A 20797-nucleotide genomic window follows, 5' to 3' on the forward strand; every position below is an offset into this window, starting at 1 on the left:
TAAAGACGTCTTAAAGACATGAACGTTGTCAGGATGTCTTTCGTACTGACATTAGACGTTTTAAGAGCATCCTTAGGATGACCAAAAGACATGTTATAAAAGACGTCCTAGCGATGTCCTAATAAGGTGTTTATTTCTCTGGAATTGTACCGAAGGGTCTATGACAAAGCCACGAACCCGTCCTCGGGTTGCGGATAGAGGGTCACTGTACCAAGGGTTTCAGCTGAATGTGGTTAAAATAATAATTATTTAAAAATTTGTGGATACTTTTTGTCTGAGAAATTTTGGTCTATTAATTTTTGAGAAGGGCTGCCAGAAGAGTGGATGACAGGGCTGGTGGTGCCACTTGTCAAGCAAGGGGTGGGCTAGAAGGTAGAGGAGTACAAAGGGATCACTCTCATGCCAGTTGGCTACAACATATATGCAGAAATTCAAAGAAGAAGGTTAGAGAGTCAGATAGAAGAGAGAGAGAGAGAGAGAGGGGGAGAGAGAGAGAGTATACCAGGCAATAAGATGGGTTTTAGAAAAGGGACGGGAACGACAGACAAAATTTACGTACTGATCTACTTGGTTAACAGAGGCCTAGGGAGAAAGAGAGGGAAATTAGTCGCGTTCTTCTTTAATTTCAAAGCAGCTTCTGATTCAGTGAACAGAAAAGTGTTATGGCGGTCAATGGAAAAAAGAGGAATAGAAGTAAGGCTGGTGAAGAGGATAAAGGAAATTTTTACTGAAACCAGGATTAGGGTGAAGATAGGAAAGAAAAAAGGAGAGGTATTCTAGACATGAAGAGGTCTAAGGCAAGGATGCCCTTTGAGTCTACTACTTTTTAACATGATGTTGGCAGATTAAGAGGAGAAGCTAAAGAAGAAAGGAAAAGGGGGGACGATATTGAGTAGCAACAAACTATACTCTCTAGCTTATGCGGACGACGTATAATTCTGTTAACAGACGACGAAAACGGGATGAACCTGATGATGAGAATATTCGAAGAGTATATGAGAGCAAAGGATCTGACGGTAAACGTAGAGAAGACCAAGGTGATGTGTTTCAGAAGTAGAAAAACAATAATAGGTTTTGTTTGGAAGATAAACGGACAAACAGTGGAAAGGGTGGAGGAGTTCTGTTACCTAGATTTTTATTGTGAAGCAGGAGGGGAAAACGAGCTGCAGGAGGGGAAAACGAGCTGCAGGAGGGGAAAACGAGCTGCAGGTGAGAAAAATAATAGAATGTGCGAGTAAAGTAATGGATCCAGTATAAGATATAGGAAAGAGGAGGTTCAAGGACGATTTGAGAATGAGGGCCTGGTCGTTTGATGCATTGGTTTGGGCGGTGTCATGTTATATGGAGTGGAGATCTGGGGATGGAAGGAACATAGGGAAGTAGAGAGCATGCATGAGCGATTTCTAAGATGGGTAATGGGGGTTAGCTGGAGTTGCCTAGGATACATGTAAGGGAAGAATTAGGGAGAGAAAGAATGGTTACTAGATAAATTAAGAGATCCTGCAAGTTTAAGGAGAAGCTGAAAAGGAGAGAGGGGAGTAGAAGAGCACAAGTATACAAGTATATGAGTAGGGTGGTACGGTTTAGAATGGGAGAAGGAGTAAGAACTTGCAGACATTGGATGGATGAAGAAGAGAATCTGTGTAGAGTATGTGGATACGAAATGGAGTCATGGGCACATGTATTAGAGAGATGTACAGGAGAGGAAGACGGACAGTTCAGTGCGGATGAGTGTGTAAGATGGATTTTGGATGGTAATGGGGAGGGAGTGATATGGATGAAAAGATTAGAAGAAGTAAGGGAAAGCAAGGGAATAGGGCTGAGCTAAACGGGTAATCCTTAAAAACGAAAGTAAAAAGCAAACGTTGATTTCATAATCGTTCAAAATGATACATTTTGAAATTTTTAATTTTCTCATTCTTAAAAACTAAGAGACTTCTTGGTAGGTGGTCGCGACCTATTCGAATGTAGTGAATCAATTATTTATTTCTCTCCATTGATCAGCAAACGCTAAAATTTACTTTGATTGTATACCTTCTTGTCGATATCCTGATCCCACAAATCGTTAATCGTGCATCCAGCGCCTCGCATGACGAAAGCTCCTAGGCCAAAGAGAGCCAACATTTTGAGATCCGGAAGTGAACCTACGGGTGCAGCCATTGCAATGCTCCATCCACAAGGCCAGAAAAGTAACCAGGAACCTGCACCAATACCCAATTTAATATCCGTTTTTATTTTTCTAGTTTGCATTAATTAAAATACAGTGATTATTTCATTTCAAGGCTGGAGGGGCCCCCATCTCTACCGCGAGATTTAGATTATTTTAGTCAAGCGGGTTTCATTAACTGCCCCGGCCTTGTATCAACGCGCCCCCTGCAAGCTACTGTTTCAACTACGCATTTCCCGAAAAGCATTGATCTATTTGACATGAATAAAAACTATCAACAATGATACAGAGAAGTACACCTGACTCTAAGTAGGGTAACTCACGGTATTACTTTCTAGAACTGCTGGCCCACGCTGCTTTTCAGCTCAAAGGACGAGAGACGGTTAATTACGAATCTTGCCTGAAGCGGAAAGGCGCAGTATGCGGGAACTCATGTGCGCAGAAATGCGAAATATTATACATTCCAATTGGAAACGACTCAGATGGCCCCAATTTGTGAAGTTGAAAATGTGACCTTTAGTGTTAAGTGTTTTTCAAGTGTTTTCATTGACCTATGACAATTTACAAACTAAAAATCAATATAATAGAATCGAAAACCGACTCAAATATTTCCTGGAATAGTGAGTTTTGCATCATGAAGTTGCAGACGCGGTCATGCTGGGATAGGTGGAAATATCTGGAAGGTTAGCATAGTGCTTGACATAGGAGTGCAGATAACTTTTTGGAGAAAATATTCTAAACGTTAAAGAATTTAAGTATGAATATTAATATTTTTTAATTCTATACTCTACCGATATAAATCTCAGAATATATGCTAAGATTCTCAAGGCTCTGGGAGCCTATTTCAATAGAGTAACCGACTCTCAAGGATCCTTTGTTAAGCTTTCAAATAAAAATTTAGAAATAGATTTTTTAAATTTCAAAGCAGCCTAAGACATAATAAATCGGAATCTACGGGTTTTGATAACTTCAAATATCTAACTTTTTTCTTAAATGTTTAAAATTAGAATGAATATAACGTATCTCGTAAATGGAATGAGATATACACCAAAACAGACAAAAATTTTGAATTCAACTCCAAAATAGTATATAAGTTATAATTATCAAAATATGTATAATGAGAAAATTCATCAATTAAAAGAAAAGTGTTAATATAGTTGGAAGAAAAGTTTAAAAAGGGAGTCAGGTTGGTGACGATCAACTATTGTAAGTAACTCTGCCGCTAGGTAAGTGATGAATACAACAGGACCATTGTATGACCATCGCATCACTCTTAAAAGGACCTAAAACTCTCTGACTATCTCTCTTGAAACGAAATCATTCAAATCGACCCTGCAGATAACCTAAAACGGGCCAGGCTATTTCGCCTGGCAAGGGGACCTTTGGGTCTGCCTTTTTTTGTTTGAATTAATACTCTCCTCAATGAAAGGTACATACCTGAGGTTTTCTGAAAAAAGTAAGATGACGCAATTTTGACCCATTTTCGAGAAAAATGCATTTTAAAAATTGCGAAAGGATGGTCATTGAGTCAGTGTAAAAGGATTTTGAAGCGTCGGTGGCTCTCTGGTAGAGCGCTTGGATGATAGCCGCAAGGTGGCCCGTTAGATTCTCGCTATCCATACTTTGTTCTTTTTTTAAAAATAAAAATTCTTGTTTATTCCTTTTTTGATTAAAATGTAATATAATGCTAATTAATGATTATTTATTCCATATTTTCAATAAAAACTCTATTGTATTTTTATTATCATGCGTTTGGACAATTGTGCATTTTATTAAGGTGTTGCAAACAATAATTTCAATAATAAATAGAAAGTTAAATTGTTTCACGCAAACTAAAAAAAGAACACATAAATAATAGACAATTATCTTTAATGTGTGAAAATAGACTTTCAAGACACTTCTGATTCTCGTTAGTAAATATTTGTGAAATGAGTCACAGCATCCACTGATATTTCGTATTTATTATTGAAATTTATATTTGAAACACTTTGTTCCTACTTTAATTAAAAAATATAAACACTAGAAACTATTGAAGTATAAAGAATTTTGATAAAATGCACAATCGTCGAAACGAGTGATAATAAAAATACGAGAAACAAAGTTTTTACTGAAAGTAAGGAATAAATAATCATTGATTACCATAATTATATTAAATGTTAATCAATAATGACATAAACAAGCATTCTGTACTTTAACAAATTAAAAAACAAAGTACGGGTATCGAGAATCGAACGCGCAACCTTGTGGCTATCAGCCAAGCGTTCTACCAGAGTTACCGACGCTTCGAAATCCTATTACACCGGCTCGATGAACATCCGTTCGCAATTTTTAAAATGCGTTTTTCTCGAAAATGGGTAAGAATTGCGTCTTCTTAATTTTTTTCAGAAAACCTTTGGTATGTACCTTTCATTGAGGAGAGTATTAATTTAAAAATTAATTAAACTTGGATAATTAAAATTAAAGTCAATTTAATACTGTTTAATACCAGTATGTATTTTTGCGGTACGTAGTAAATAATTTTTGTTAAGGCCTATAGCGCTTTTTTGGCGTTAAAATTTTTTTCTATTCTAAAAAAAAATTTGCCGACATGTTTCAACCTGATTTTCAGGTCCCATTCAAAGCTTATTATTCTAGAAGGAAATACATATGTTAAAGAATAAGATAAAAATTATTCAATTTGTATGTGCTTATTAGTCGTTGATGTTTACTTACTATGGAGATAAAAGAAAAATCGCTGAAGACTATGTTGAAATTTCAATTAAATTGTATGGTATCATTATTGTTGCTCGGGTATAATTTTTGTAATTAGAAAAAAAAAAAGTTAAAAGACCAGAATATGCATTGTAAAATTCAAATTAGTTTGAAAATTAAAAACGTATCATTTATGAGATAAGCTAAAAAATCTCATCTAAAAGAGAAATTATTTATGAAAGAGTTAGGTTATTAATTTTTAAATTTAGTATTTAGATATAAGTTATTATAAACTTACAGGAAAACATCCTTGAGATACTGCTGCTTTTTTTTATTACATTTTGTTTTGTATTGATGACGAATTTTTCGACGTCAGGCTGATTGATCACGACAGTTACAACGATATTAAAATATTAATAGCTAATTTAGAGGTTAGGTTATGCAGAGTTATATACTTATATATACGTAACTAAAGAGAGACCGCGTAAAATTCAAATCAAGTTGAAAATTTTACTTCTATTTTGGAATGCGAATATTGGAAATAAGTTTATTGTAAATGTTGCTGAGACCTTGAATGTCTGTTCTAAAATTAATTGTATTATTGTCACGTTGAATATGTATCATTTCTAGAAGAAAGCGTTTCTTTAAATTGGGTTCACATTCAAGAATAATAACTTTATTCATATAAAAATTAAAATTATGTGTGTGTTCGTAAGCATGCTTAGCTAAAGCTGCATTTTGTAAATTATTATTAATAGATCTTTCATGTTCTCCATTTCTCAGATATGAAAATCAGGTTGAAACATGTCGGAAAACTTTTTTTTATAATAAACAAATTTTTTAACACCAAAAAAGTGGTATAGGCCTTAACCAAAATTATTTATTTACTGTTTAATACCGTGAAGAAAACTCGTATATTGGAGAGAATTCAATTTTCTCCAGCAAGCGATGATTTGGCGAAATCCAATGCCATTGTGTTGCATCAGAGGACCTCAAAAGTTGAAGTGAATTGACTGCTATCTGCCGAGTGCAAATTTCCAAAAGATGAATAGCATTTAATTCCGTACACATAATTCGGAAAATGAAGACATTTTAATTGCTTTTTAAGAGTTATTATGCAGATAAAACCAATGATATTGAATCATTTTAAAACTTGACGGGAATTTAATACATTCTGATGAGTGAAACGTCGGAGGTTTTAATTCGAACTGTATATTTTATTTAAAAATCGCGTTTTATGCAGATTTGTGTAAATAATTATTAGAATAATTGCCCTTGAATAGTCTAATAAGGAAATATGTAGTTGGTGAACATAATATTATTTTTTTAAATAAATATTATTTCCTGAATAACAGTAAAATACTTTTAAATCAAGCAGTTTTAGTCATTTCCTTATCTAAAACATTTTTATAAAATAATGTACAGAAATTTCCAAATTAACATTTTTATATGTTAAAAAATGTGAACAAACCAATTCCATTTTATTGGAAGAGCTTTATATTTTGCACACAAAACAGTTCTGGTCAGTTCCGTTTCATTTATTCCCTTCTTTGACTACACTTTAATCGCATTCGAATCATTTCGTTCGCGCTACGGTCATGCCAATCGCCCTCGCACCACTTTTCAACGTTCTTAAGCATTGAAATTATATTTTCAAATATACGAGAGAAAACCAATAGAAGCATTTCTATTGTAATTAATTCGAACCTTCTTATCGGGTTTCCAGGACGTCATGCTAAAATGCTCAAAACAAAACGAGGGCTTCTTGCTCTTCGGGCCTTTTTACAAATTGAACAGCTATTGAGTTGGAAGTGACCGTACAGGGACTGTAGTAGAAGGAGACAAAACTGCGCAATTTGAAATAGCCGTATACTTGGGACTTGAAATAGACAGGAGGGGGCTGAAACATGGGATATTTTCACTGTATTTATATTGTTTGGCTTTTAATTACTTGCCTATTGGTTTGTCTATCCTCATCAATTTCATATATGGCTGAATTTTAGATGGAGAGTTATTTACAAATTTCGCAGTCAACCCCATATGTCGTTTCTGTATCACAAATCCCATTTGATGTTGGAGAAATGTAGACTTTATCCGCATCGAAATTCCCTGCACTTGTGGCGGGGTACATTTTCTATCTTGTTGTCGTTCTGTATTTACAAGCGAGAGACGCAACAATCTTTTACAGGCGCAAAGATTTGTTGTGCAGAGATTGAACTTATGACTAGAGTACTTTGAGCGGAGAAGAGACGTGCATGTGAAATGCAAGCACTTTCCGATGATTAACATCGTTCAAGTATCTACCTGCAAAGGGAAAATAACCATTTTAAGACAAAATAGGATAGTTGCATATATTTTAATATTTGATTTTCCTCGTGCAAATCAGTCTTTCAAACAATTTAACCAGGGTTAGTTGGCATGCTGTTCAAAGTCAAAGATCTGTTTGAATGTGCTTTTCGCTACTTTTTTTCAATATTTTCTTCACAAAAATGAAGTATATATTGCCTAAAAATCATGGAAATAGCCCAGTATTTAAAAAATAATTTTAAAAACACGTAATTTGTAAAAAGTAGACGAAGATTCTAGCGATCAAAATAATTAGTAACATTTAAAGTGGTACATTGTTTCAATCTAAATTTACTTTGAATATGAAATTATCGTTTGGTCGTTTAAAACTTGCACATGAAACATAATTTTAACTTTGCTGATGTTTTAAATTATATACAGCAAGATTACAAAAATGTAAAGCGTTTTTTTTTTAAAAAAACCTGTTTTTATAGTATAAAAGATGTGCAATCAGGCATCACGAGGAAATTCTCCCCGGGCCTGGAGTTTTCATCTGTTAAATTTTCAAAATTACACATAAAGGGCCTGTGTGCAAGTTATAAATTCGACTCCATGACGGAGTCGAATTTTTTTTTCCCATCATGATCAGCGCTATTTCAGATGGATATTGTTTCAAAAACAACCAAACAGTTTCGATGTTACGAAATCCTACTTTTGAAGTGATTAAAGTCGTTATGAATTTTTCTCAAATTAAACTCAATTTTGAAAAATCCAATGTTCCAAGCGTGCTTGAATGGGTTTCATTTTGCATTGAAAATTCGACTCATATGACTGTATACCATCACTTTAAAAAATGTTACAGAAAAATGCATTTCGTTCTATGATTTTTTTCGATGATTATTGCGGTAAAATTACACATTTCGTGTAAGTTGACAGTGATTACAGAATAAATTTTACCATAACTTCATTCACAACATTTAGGAGAAATGACAGATTTTTTTTCGTATAATTTTACACAGCTCCTAGTGTGAACTTTACAACTTTCTTGTAAATTTTCCACAAAAACCACTGGTATTTTTATAGCCTATGATAGTTGAGGAAAATTACGTTTTTGGAAAATGGGAAAGTAAGTTAAATTAGCTTTGATAAAAGTGAAAGTATACCATTTTTCTTGAGCTCATTGATTCAGAAAAAATCTTAATTTTGGTGACAAGTTTAATGATGATATTTATTATTTTTAATATGCGAATCAATTTAATTATTTAATCAATATTAAACATATTTTCAGAAAATATATTTTTAATTGGACTTTTTTAACAGCTGTGCCCTACCGATAGAAAATCTCAGAATATTCTCTGGCGAAAAAGCCTGGCCCGTTTCAGGCTATCTGCAGGCTCGATTTGAATGATTTCATATCTAGAGAAAGTCTGAGAGATATGGGTACTTTTAAGAGTGTTTGCGACGGTCATATAATGGTCCTATTATATTCGTCACGTATCTGGCGAGCAGAGGTGTTTACAATAGTTGGGCGTCACCAATCAGACTCCCTTTTTAAATTATACTTCAAATGATTAACACTCTTTTTAATTAATGAATTTTCTCATTATACATATTTCATAATTATAACTTACATACTTACCTACTATTTTGGAGTTGAATTCAAAAATGACATTTTAAAGTCTTCAGACCATTTAAACGAGCTACCTGGATGTTCAAAAATATCTGAGTGCCTGCGGAGAATATTCTCTGATGCTTCTCTGAGCCTGAGAACCTTTATTGAATATTCAGAGATTTCTATAGATAGGGTAAAGTCTAAGAAACTTTTTTAAGACAGGACAGATTGCTCCTCCAATACGCACATACAATGCATACATACAAATAACTCCAATAAATAAAAAAACTCTAATACATACAATATAATTTTCTGAATCATGCATAAATGTTTTAAATGATAACAAAAAATGTAGACTACATAACACTGTAGGTCATGTAAGGCCATTTTTTATTTTAAAGAGACATTAGATTTTTATTTGTGAAACAACTTTTTTTAGCACTATCCACTTTCGATTTTCAAAAATGTATTTTTGGCCCACCCTCTAATCTTTACATAACTGCTATTTAATTCATCAAATAAGAAATGCAAGAAATTAAGTAAAAATAAATACATAATTATATATATCAAATAAAAAAAGATGAAAAAACACTGAGGAAAAAAAATTGCGACTCAAACTCGCGACTATTGCTCATGCAGTGGGTGCACTAATTTTTCTTTAGTGACGCCAAGTTATTCACAGCATGGAAACCAATTTGAAAGAATACTTTTGATACTCGGTTTTAGTTTCTCGAATTTATAAAATAACATAAAATCACCTTTCATTCCTCATAAATACGTGTATTCGAACATCAAAAACAGAGGTTAGAATGTGTGGCGGCACCCTAACCTCGAAAATAGGATGACTGGTCGACGTCTGTAAGAGTATTGAAATATAACAACACTGAAAGTACTTACGAGGCTGTGAAAAATCCTTGCATTATCTGCAGGTCATTATTCTTATTATTATTTCCCTTATTGTTATTATTACATAATTATGTATTTCCTTACTCCCTTCAATCAATACACGTTTGATGTCATTCGCGGAAATTAAATGCGCGCCCGTTCGCTCTGAAATTGCCGATAATCGTATTTCGAGACTTTCGAGTGCATTCGAGTGTTTCCGGGTACGGATCATATGGATGACAGTAGGGAGGGAAAGGGAGGTTAGCCTTATAGCAGAGATCTCTGCTTATAGGTTAGGAGTTAAAGGGGTTAGAGGTCAGAATTGATCGTGTGGACGCGAAACCTGTGAAAAGTTTCATGTTCAAGGCCTGTCAGATATTTGTGCGAAGTTTAACGATGTCGGCTGCGAAAATACCTGAAGTTGTGTTTGTATTGGGTGGACCTGGTGCTGGAAAGGGAACACAATGCAACAACATTGTCCAAAAATATGGCTATGTTCACCTGTCAGCTGGCGACCTTCTGCGGGAGGAACGCACCAAGCCAAATTCCGAATTCGGAGAATTGATAGAAAATCATATTCTAAATGGCACTATTGTCCCAGTCGAAATTACGTGCAGTCTTTTGGATCGTGCGATGCAAAATTCGAAAAATCCAAATAAAAAGTTCATGATTGACGGTTTTCCGAGAAATGAAGATAATCTGCAAGGTTGGACAAAGGTGAGTTCGAAGCTCGAGAGTGATAATTGTCGAGATAAATGAAGCAGTTGAATAATATAATGAAACTGTAGGATTTATATTTTTCCCTCCCTTACCTCAGCTAAAAATGTTTCGCTCATTTTTTAAATCTTAAATTAATGTGATTCTTTTTTACAATATGAAAAACAATTGCAAATAATCTAAAGGACAAAGTTATTACATTCAAAAGAATAAATTATCATTCCACAACTTTCATTTTGAAAGCGGCGAGATTGTATAGTCTACACGGCGTGAACCTCAATAATTTTCAACCTGCAAGTTCTTGACGCACTTAACTTTTTTTTGTACAGAATACTTTTTTTATTCTTATCAGTTTCAAGTATTTTATATTCAAAACGAAAATAAAGTATCGAGCTCTTTTAGAATAAGGAAAAAGTATTCATTACCTGGTTTAAATTATTGTTTAGGAATTGTTATTCTACATTAAAAACTGAGTAAAAACAGTATTCCATATAAAAGAATTATATCAAGTGAAAACTGTGTGTTTTATGGAGGTTTTTCTTTAGCAGAAAATTTCTTTTTTATCTTCTCGATTATTAAAACATTTTTGCACTCTTATTTAGTGTTTATTACTTTTGGATAGTTGTTAAGAGTTTTAAATTATTGTTCAAAATGTGTTGAATCCAATTAAAATATGAACAAGAAAGTATTATAAAAGAAATAGATACATTGAAAACTGTTCGTTTTATTGAGCTTTTTGTATATCAGAAAACGTTTCTTGTCATTAGGGTTATTAAAGCGTTTTCGCACTCGACTTTTTTTATTGTTAATTACTTTTGGATAGTTCGTGAACGTTTGAAATATTTAAAGAAAAAATCCGGCCCCTTCGCGGGCACATTCTTATAGCGCTCTGTGCGCTCGATGATATATTTATCTCGTGCTCTGCGCTCGGTCTTTGTATATTCCTTACACTTGTGTAGAGATTTTTTAAAATTAAAGGTCAAAACATCGACAACAGTAATTTGGTGATAGTGACTTCTTTTTTATTAAAGCTCCTTCGGCTTTACATGCTTCGAATACATGCTCATTACGTATCTCGCGCTTCGCAATCTGATTTGTATCTCGACTTGTATATCATTTCCATAAATGTTTATTATTACAATTCGTAACATGCATTGATATTAGAGTAGACGTAGTTTCATTGTCTCCTTTAAAAAAATGCGCATTCTTTAAAAAAAATTGTTATTAAACATTTTATCGCAACTTCTGCCGGTTTTTCAAAAACTGAATTTACTCATTTCTAATTTTATTTTTACGATTTAAACAGAGTACATACGTTCTACACATCAGCCTTACCTTTTTTTAACTTCTAAATTAAATCCCTACCTCAGTGACCCACGAAACTTCGATTAATAAGGGTTTAGGGGCGGGGGAGGAGGGTGATTAGATTCAACCAAGAGTCATAGCTGGTCAGTGTTTTATGCTGAGAGGTTCATTCAGCATTCGGCAGCGTTGTGTTAGATAGGAGTTCATATGATCTCATTTTTACATTCTCGGCCCACAGTGGGGAAGAAATGACATTTGTGGTTTTCAATAACGTACAGCTCACAAATATTGAGCGATTTGAACAACAAAAATGTGAAAAAAGCCATTTTATCTATTTGACATTCACAGTGCTCATCAATAACAGGAAAAGTGTTCAAATCGCCTAAGTTTCATAAACTAATATTAGCTAAAGATGTTCCAATATTATATATTAAACAATAAAATTTGTTATAAACAAATTATTTCTTTAAAAAATGTTTTCTATGATTTTCCATAATCATACGTTTTTTCTAGTTATATTGCAAAAAATTTGAATGGCAATTATATGATATTTAACAAAAAAATTCATTTAAGATTATAATTCTTTATATTATAAACCAATTTTATGAACAAATGCAGTAATTTGATATTTTTCGACAGAAATATTCGTTTTTTTCGGTGTACATTTTTTAAAATTCGGAACTTTATGATATTTGCAGAAAAATTCAGAATTTGTTTATTAATATTGATCTTTTAAACAAATTTAATAAACAAATGAAATATTCGGACATTTGTCGGCAGAAAAATTCGGTATTTTCAATGCCAGTCTTTTCAGATGGGAACTTGATGGGAATTTCAGCAACATTCATAATAAGTTGATACAGTTTATTATTTCATTAAACAAATTTGATGAACAAATTCATTAAACAGGCATTTGTTTACAGAAAAAAAATTTTTTTTCTATGTCAACAGTTTTAATTAGGATATCGAAAAAAAAATTTCCATCGACAGATGCTCGAATAATGTATTCGGTTACTAAATTTGTTTTTAAAAAAATATATAATTTATCAGCTAATTATGAATTTCGCTAAAATCATCATGAACTTTCCAATTAAAAATACTGAAATTAGAAAAAAAAACTAATTTTTCCGCCCACAGATGCCCGAATAATGCATTTGTTTATTAAATTTGTTTTTTAAAGTCATAAAATTAGTCAACAAAAAAGAATTTATCCGTCTACAGAGGTCCTAATAATGCATTTATTTATTAAAATTGTTTTTAAATGATAAAAAATTATGAATTTTGCTGAAATTGTCATGAAGTTTCCAACTGAAAAGACTGCCATTGAAAGAACCGAATTTTTCTGTCGAAAAATGTTCGAATAATGTAGTTTTTAAGTTACATTTGTTTAAAAAATCATAATATTAATCAACAAATTATGAATTTTGCTAAAATTATCACAAATTTCCTAATTTAAAAAAATGGACATAGAAAAAAACGCATATTTCTGTCGAAAAAAGGCTTGATTACTGCATGTGTACATTAAACTTGTTTATAATATAAACAATTATAATCAGAAGAGAAATTTTTGTGCATAATATTATTTCGATTCCAATTTCTTGCAACGTAACTTGAAAAGCGTGTATTTATGGAAAATCGTAGAAAACATTTTTTCAACAATTTGTTGATACAAAATTTTTCTTGTATATTGTCTAATATTGGAATGTCTTTAACTAATACTATTTTATGCAACTTAGGCGATTTCAACCATTGTCCTGTTACTGACGAGCACCGGGAAAGTCAAACAGAAAAAAGGCTATTTTTTCGTGATATTTGTTTATTTATAAAAAATTCAAAAACCTAATTCAAAAATCAGACTGGGCAACTCTCTTAGAAATCTTATTAGCTTTTTTTCCAATTTTTTTTAGAATAATCTTGTAGGTCATTCAAAAAGAAACATTTTTCTTCTCTTGACTTTTTTTTCATATCGTGCGTTATTTGGCTTAAAATGTTGATTTTCGTGTTTTTTGGAATTTTGTAAATTCTATAACTCTGGTAAATTTTGGTTTTAGAGAAAAAAGTCATTAGGGTAAATTGTTCGCCTGGTTGAATAATATGAATATCCGTATAGAAAATTTGTTAATTTTGAAAAAAAGTGGTTAAAATTTTTTTCAAAATACGCTCACTTTTTGAAATTTTATCCAAAATGGCTGGATAACGAACTTGACCTTTAATTTAGGACACTAAAAGAGTATACCAAAGGCCAATCCAATCTGTCAATTCTTTCGAAAGTTATCGTGCTAACAAACTAACAATCTACACACACACATTCGTAAAAAGCTGTTTTTTGGATTCAGTGGGTCTCAAAACGTGGACATTTGGCAAAAACGGGGGAGGGGGGGGGGACAAATTTGACACAAATTTAATACCTTCTCTTGATTGGTTATTTGTCATTCAGTGAATTCTAATATAATAAATGATGTAAGCATTATTTCTTCGATAAGAATAGACACAATTTTGACCAGTTCTTACAAAGCAGACACAATTTAATGTTTATTATAGTTTATTATAATATTTGGTATGATTCTCTGGTATAATTAATATTACAAATAAAATTATATACTGAAGCTTGGGTGCTTTGTCTATCTTTTAAAAGAAAGTAATTACAAATTGATTTTAGTGCAAAAAAAAGTTGAATTAGAAAAAATCTTTCTTCTCCTAAATTCAGATTCATAATATTTAGAAGTTTAAATATAACTTATGATTAAAATTGGCTAATACCAAGCCAAACTTTCAAAAGAAGTTCAACCACGTGAAAGCACAATCATTTTTTTAAATGAAAAAAAGCAATGAACCAAAATACTCGTCAGTAAAGAAAAGTACCAAGAAAATAATGGAATTATTCAGTAATAAAGACTACTGGAAAGTGAAATTGGGAACTATCTAATTGCAAATCGAGCTAAATATTCAGTAATCGCGATATGTAAGACTATTTTTTTTAGTGGTTAGGCACCCTGTTTTTACAAACGGTTTAAATGAGAAAAGTTACAAAATAAAATATTTGGCAGTCTCGAATGATTATGTCATTTTAATATTAGACTTTCATGCTCTTTAAAATTCAAACTTGTGCTATATTAATCATTCTAGTTGAAAGTAGTTTCTAGTCAATATCTCAAACGATTAATTCAAACGATTTTGGTTTTTCATTGTACTAAAGAAAAATGTTATTTTAATTTGGCTTGCTTTCAGTTTAAAATTTTGCAATAATAAAGGTTTGATTATGCTACGCCTGCACGCTTAAAATAAATTTATTTCTAATAATTTCTTGTAGCCTGGCGGATAGTAAATATTTTCTAAGTGAATTGTGTAAATTATGTCACAAGCATTTTTTTAGGTATATGAACCTTAAAAAAAGTTTTGAAGATGGGAGACATAAGCATATGTTAATAACAAAATTCCCTTTTCCGGTCTCAAACTGTGCAAGATAAAACCAAATGTTAAAAATCAGACATGTTCACCTCGAAATGATCTACAGATTGTATCAAGACAATTTTCCAATAAGAAGCATAGTTTTTGTGTTATGCTTAAAAAATGTTATTAAAAATGATAAAATTCCAATTTACCGGTCAAACTATGCAAGATGCTAAAAAATGTTAAGATGCAAAATTTTTCTCCTCAAAATGATCAACAACTTTAGTTCAGATGATTTTCCAATAAGACGCATAATAGATGATTAACGTCTTCGACTGAATAAATGTGCAAGAAGAGCCAGTGAGTTCCGTGATGGTAAAAACTGATTAACATATTTTGTGTTTAAAATTGTTTTCTAACCTTCACTCATGATGCGGCATGAAGTCTTCTACGGGGATGTTGATGATAATTATAAATGATTCACTAATTTTTATATTGCAACAAATAAATACTTAAAATCTTTATTTATCTCGACTTATTTCTTTATTTTTTGTTTCTTCTAGGCAATGACCGGCAAAGCAGAGATTAAAGGAGTTTTCTTCTTTGATTGTAGTAAAGAAAAATGCATGGAGCGTTGTTTAAATCGGGGTAAAAAAGGAAGTGGACGCAGTGATGATAACGAGGATACTCTAAGAAAAAGATTAGACAATTATGTAACGGACACTGTTCCAATTATCGAGCATTACGAGAATCTGGGTCTTGTTTACAAATTCAACTCAATGCAGAGTCCCAAAAATGTGTTTCTAGATGTCCAGGAAGCGATTGAAAAAATTGGCTGGTAGTGATAGAATGTAATTCCATTACAATATCTTTTTTTACACTGAAACTATATCGGTTGTGGTTTAAATGCATTTCCAACCTCTCTAAATTATTAAAATATTAAAACGAAAGTCTTGCTATTCGTTATATTATTTACCGCAGTGAAGCATGCAAAGAAACCAAAACTGACTATAGTTTTTAATATAAGGCATTATTCGTTTTAAAATTGAGAGAAAGGACTTAGGTTCAGTCAGTTGATTCACTTGGGTTTGTAGTCTTTCGACATTCCTAGAAGAAACATTCTTGATGAATATTCGATTATATAATCGCTTTGTTCATCCGCAGCTTTAGTATTATAAAAGATGGAGTTATAAAAACATTATCTAATGATAAAACAGCAATTCAGGTAATGTACATTTATCCAGAATTTTTTCGGTTCTGCTAAATGTGAAGATTAAATTTGCGAAGAAGAAAAAAAACAAGTGGACGCTTCTAAACATTTTGAAATATTATACAAGATCCGGTAGAGTTTGAATATAAAGACTACGCCATTTTGAAATTTTATTTGTGTCAGAGTAAATAGCGTTTATGAAAGTATTATTTTAGAGAGTTTATCAGGAAAAATATACACGTTATATATGATTTATTTCTTGTCATTTTACCTATTCCCACGCGAACGGACGCATTAGCTTTTGACCTTTATTAAATTGAAATGGTCATGGAAATCATCCATGCGTATTAGATAAATTATTTTGCAACCTTTTTCTAATCTAAATGTAATCCTATTTAATAATTCAGCGGACTTTCAAATTAAAAATTAAAAAAGTTATTCAAAATTTCCGTTACATGCTCGGGATGCTACATATAGGTATATAAAAAGTTTCAAACGTACATTTCTTGATTGTACACTTTCTCTGAGCTATAGTTAACGTGTGAAAATTTATTCACAAGATACTTTATGTGTAGAAACGGAAATATGTAATACTTTTAATAATCTTATTCACGTAATGAATAAAAATCGTATTGCGTTTAGCCACATGATACTATTTTTATTAAATTGAGACACCGTTATTTCTTTAGCAGAACCGTCCCTGAAGGCACTAACACTAATGTTTAAACGTTTATAAGATTCTTTATTACCTACTTTATTCATTTATTGAGAAATCTGAAGACACGTTTATTTTGACGTCACTTGATATTTGCTTTTGTCAATTCCACATTTCTTTATCTTGGAAATAAAATCTTACTTTAGAGATGGACGCAAAAGACCAGTTTCAAGTATAAAAAGTTCATTTTATTTTAATTTTTTTTCCTGCTGTTAACATGAGATTTAATTCAAATTATGCTGCGCAGTATGGAAAACAAGAATGCTTAGATTTTTGGGACGACTAGTCCATCCCCATTTCCAACTGTGTCCATTTTTCGGAACGACTAGACACATTCTTAATTTTAGGTTCAATTTTGAAAGCAGAATACTTAAAATTTTTAATTCTCAATTTTGTATGGCCTTTCAGTCAAAGCATGGTAGGAAAAAAAATTTGAAAATTGGAAAATGACCTAGGTTTTTTTTCTCTATTTTAATTACGCCTGATTTTTGTCCAAAAGGTCCTAAATATGCTCTTTTCAAAATGATATAACGTGTAGAGAGTCTATTATATACTTTTTTTTTAATTTGGTAATTAATAGTATATCAAAACATCTTATTAAATTTAAAATTGATTACATAGTCGATTATCGGGGAAATGAATTTCTGAGCTTATTGTAACGGAGAGTGTTGTCCGAAATTGGCAATGTTGATTCAAAAATTTGGGCAGTATAAAAATAAATAAATAGTAAATAAAATAATGAATTAATTTAGAGAGGGAATATGCAATGTACATATAAACGGAACAAATTAACGTGCAAATTATGTAATCATCGTAGATTTCATTGTTAAATATGAATTATTGAACTAAAGCTCAAAGTATAGAGTATTCGTAGTGGGCACCATAGGGTGTCCTAAAGACATTCTTAGAATATACCTCTATGTCATATGGTTTGACGTCTTTAAGACATCCTTTGGATCTTTTCATGTCTTTAAAAGGTCCTCAGGACGTCCCTAAAACATCCGCCGAAAGACGTATATAGGACAAGTTTAGGACTTGTGTGCCTACTGGGTTAACTTCTACTATCGCTCAGGATGGCTACTCGATCAGAGAAACGGGGATATAACAGAGAATTCATTTTTTTACCGATAACATGCTAAATTTTTAGTAGTAAAACGTGAAAATTCAATTTGTTGAAAAAAATTCTTTTGGCCTTGACTGATTTGAAATATATCCATTCTATTTAGTTCTGAAATAGGTACTCTCATAAATTATAAAATTTGTAATTTAGGAATTAAAGTTATTTAAAGTATACCTAGTGGGCAGAAAACTATAAAATCCCAAGAACGTCCTATGTCAGGCCAATTAACGTCTTTAAGACGACCAATGTCCTAACTATGACCTAAGGACGTCTTAAAGATATGGACGTTCCCGGGACATCTTTCGTACTGACATTAGACGTTTTAAGAGCATCCCTAGGATGACTAAAAGACATGTTATAAAAGACGTCTTATGGATATCCCAACGACATCTCTAGGACATCCTTAATTTTTTGTCCACTGGGTGTACCTCTAATTTGCAATTGTGCATTATTGAACGATTGTACAACAAATATAATCATAAATGTCTTAGACTTTAATTGTAATTACTTCGAATTCAGTACAAAATGCCTTAATTTGTATTTGATTGGCCCAATATTAAAACGCGTTACTTTCAAACATCGATGTTTATTTTTTCACCTGTTCTCGACGTATTCAGTTTTCTGAATCACAACCACCACCCCTGTCAACTGTTCGCATAATATATAAAAGTGAAGCAGCGATTGTTACCGTCGTCAGTTCGCGTTACCACATGGCACGAGCCGCACATTCACGCATTTTTTAATCGTTCTACCTTTAACGCACTTGTTCGTAAATCTCATTCCGAACTATCGTATGTGAATACGTGTTTCTCTACGACGCGAAACTAATACGGCTTTAAAAGAAAAACGACAATTTGAATAGATCTCAGATCGTCTATTACTATTTTACACCAATCAATAATAAAACCATTATTTCAAAACTTCAAACGAAAATGAGTACAGTTTTTAAAAAAAAGTAATAATTTCTCGTCTTAATTCCTTCGGAATAGTGTACGTGTGTTTAAGTGACGTAAGCATTAGTAACACCGCAATAAAAATGTTGTTTATGCAAATTTCCAAAGAAAAAGTTGGGGACTTATTCATTTTAGTTTTTTGGGTTTTCTTTCTTTTTGATGAGCCATGGCTAGCAGAGGGTATAGAGACACCCACAGCGGAAGGCATCCTTTTGAAGGTCTTTAGTCGACCTTTCACACCTACAGAAAATGCCTCAGAGAAATGTTTAAAGGACAGTGATATCTATCTTAATTCTCTGAATTACTACAAACCCTGGGCCTTACAAAGTGAGTTTTACAGAGTGATAGCAAAGTTTATTTCAGGATAATAAAACCTTTTTATTGCGATATTGCGACTTTGATTTACTTTTATGTAAAAGTTATATACACCTTAAATATAAATCTATTGAATTTTACATCTCTAGTGGATGTAAATAAAAGGACCCTCGTGTATCGGGGTAAGCTTACGAAAATTTGTAAGAACCCTCACAGCAATAGGATATATCGGGATATCCCATTTGATCCCATTTATCTCCCAGGTTGTCCCAAGGATATCCCACAAGACGGAAATTTGGATATCCCAGGGATAACCCCAGGATATCCCTGGAACGTTTCAGGGAGATTCAAATGCCCCAAGTAGGATCCCTAATAGCACGAAACGTTCCGGGGGAACCTTCGGAACATGCCAGTGGAACGTTTCAGGAACGTGCCCTGAGCGTGTAAAATGTCCACCGCTTAGGAACGTTGCACTGGAACCTGTGGGGAACCTTCAATTTTTGTTATTTTTAATAACCATTATCTCGCAAACCGTAATTGACATTAATTTTAATCTATCACTTACGGTTTAACGGATATTCATTGATAATAATAACAATAACGATAATTTATTCTTTGAACGTTCTGGTGGAATGTTCCTGGATCGTTCCCAAGTGGCGGACATTTTACACGCTTAGGGAACGTTCCTGGAACCTTTCAATGGAACGTTCCGAAGGTTCCCGCGGATTATTCCTGGAATGTTCCGTGCTACTAGGGTCATAAATTGATTTTCTATATCCTAGATGGGACATTTGAATATCCCGGAAACGTCCCGGGGATATCCTGGATACACTGGGGTTATTCCTGGGACATCCAAATTTCTGATTTGCGGGATATGCGACGGGTTATCCCTGGGATATCCTTGGGACAACCTGGGAGAGAGAAATGGGATATCCCGGCATACCCGGGAATAAGCGTAGAATAGAGAAAAATTAATATTTTCAGATTTCAGCGCAAAAATGAAGATTATTCTATTATTATTTTGAATGCGCGATTTTCCCATCTGTCTAAAATGCCACCATAAGAATAAGATACCCCCGAAACTTATTCACTTATATTTCCATAGCGACCGCCACACAATTTTCTATTCTCCCAAAGAGAACGTGTTTTCAATAAATTTAATCCCTTTTAATTGTACTGGTAACGCACCTCACAGAGATATTTTTTATTCCTCAGAAGTGGTTATATTTTGATTTTATTTTATTCCTTCTAATAAGCTCACAAAATATGCGTAATAAGTTGTTTTAATTCCTTCATGCGAAATATAAGTTCTGAAATTTTAATTCTAACCAATTTTACAGTCTGTCAAGTTAAAGCGTGGGTGGCTTTACTCGCAGTCGGTAAGGTGTATCGACATGATTTTGGTGTCAAAATATTAAGAAGAGCTCCCTC

General features: G+C 32.7%; 3 protein-coding genes across 6 annotated transcripts in view; 2 read left to right on the forward strand and 1 right to left on the reverse strand.

The window, feature by feature from the left end:
* Positions 1-9808, reverse strand: part of LOC117173980 (4-hydroxybenzoate polyprenyltransferase, mitochondrial) — a 17045-nt gene extending 7237 nt beyond the window's left edge. The window contains exons 1-3 of one of the 4 annotated variants that reach the window (XM_033362650.1): positions 9654-9808; positions 6814-7162; positions 2035-2201 (exon numbers count right to left, since the gene is read on the reverse strand). In XM_033362650.1, coding sequence (XP_033218541.1) covers positions 2035-2201; positions 6814-7147 — 501 coding nt within the window. In that variant the 5' untranslated portion in view covers positions 7148-7162; positions 9654-9808. Of the gene's footprint in view, positions 1-2034; positions 2202-5156; positions 5274-6813; positions 7163-9514; positions 9619-9653 lie in introns of those variants that run through there. The other 3 variants (XM_033362651.1, XM_033362653.1, XM_033362652.1) reach the window with 3 other exon arrangements.
* Positions 9809-9880: 72 nt separating this feature from the next.
* On the forward strand, positions 9881-16514 carry LOC117173981 (UMP-CMP kinase). The gene is made up of 2 exons (XM_033362654.1): positions 9881-10358; positions 15617-16514. Exons 1-2 carry the CDS (start codon positions 9999-10001, stop codon positions 15893-15895), a joined length of 639 nt encoding a protein of 212 aa, XP_033218545.1. The 5' UTR covers positions 9881-9998; the 3' UTR covers positions 15896-16514.
* Positions 16515-16642: 128 nt separating this feature from the next.
* Positions 16643-20797, forward strand: part of LOC117173979 (O-acyltransferase like protein-like) — a 184231-nt gene continuing 180076 nt past the window's right edge. Inside the window, exon 1 of the mRNA XM_033362649.1 lies at positions 16643-19378. Within this exon, the coding sequence (XP_033218540.1) occupies positions 19135-19378 (244 nt within the window). The 5' untranslated portion in view covers positions 16643-19134. The remainder of the gene's footprint in view (positions 19379-20797) is intronic.

The sequence above is a fragment of the Belonocnema kinseyi genome, chromosome 5, assembly GCF_010883055.1.
Source record: "Belonocnema kinseyi isolate 2016_QV_RU_SX_M_011 chromosome 5, B_treatae_v1, whole genome shotgun sequence".
Lineage (NCBI taxonomy): Eukaryota > Metazoa > Arthropoda > Insecta > Hymenoptera > Cynipidae > Belonocnema > Belonocnema kinseyi.

What these genes read in the sequence shown, in the direction of transcription:
- LOC117173981 (XM_033362654.1), top strand. Translation starts at nt 9,999, where the DNA reads ATGTTCAAGGCCTGTCAGATATTTGTGCGAAGTTTAACGATGTCGGCT. An exon ending in ATCTGCAAGGTTGGACAAAG is followed by an intron (nt 10,359 to 15,616) that starts GTGAGTTCGAAG and finishes TGTTTCTTCTAG; the next exon opens with GCAATGACCGGCAAAGCAGA.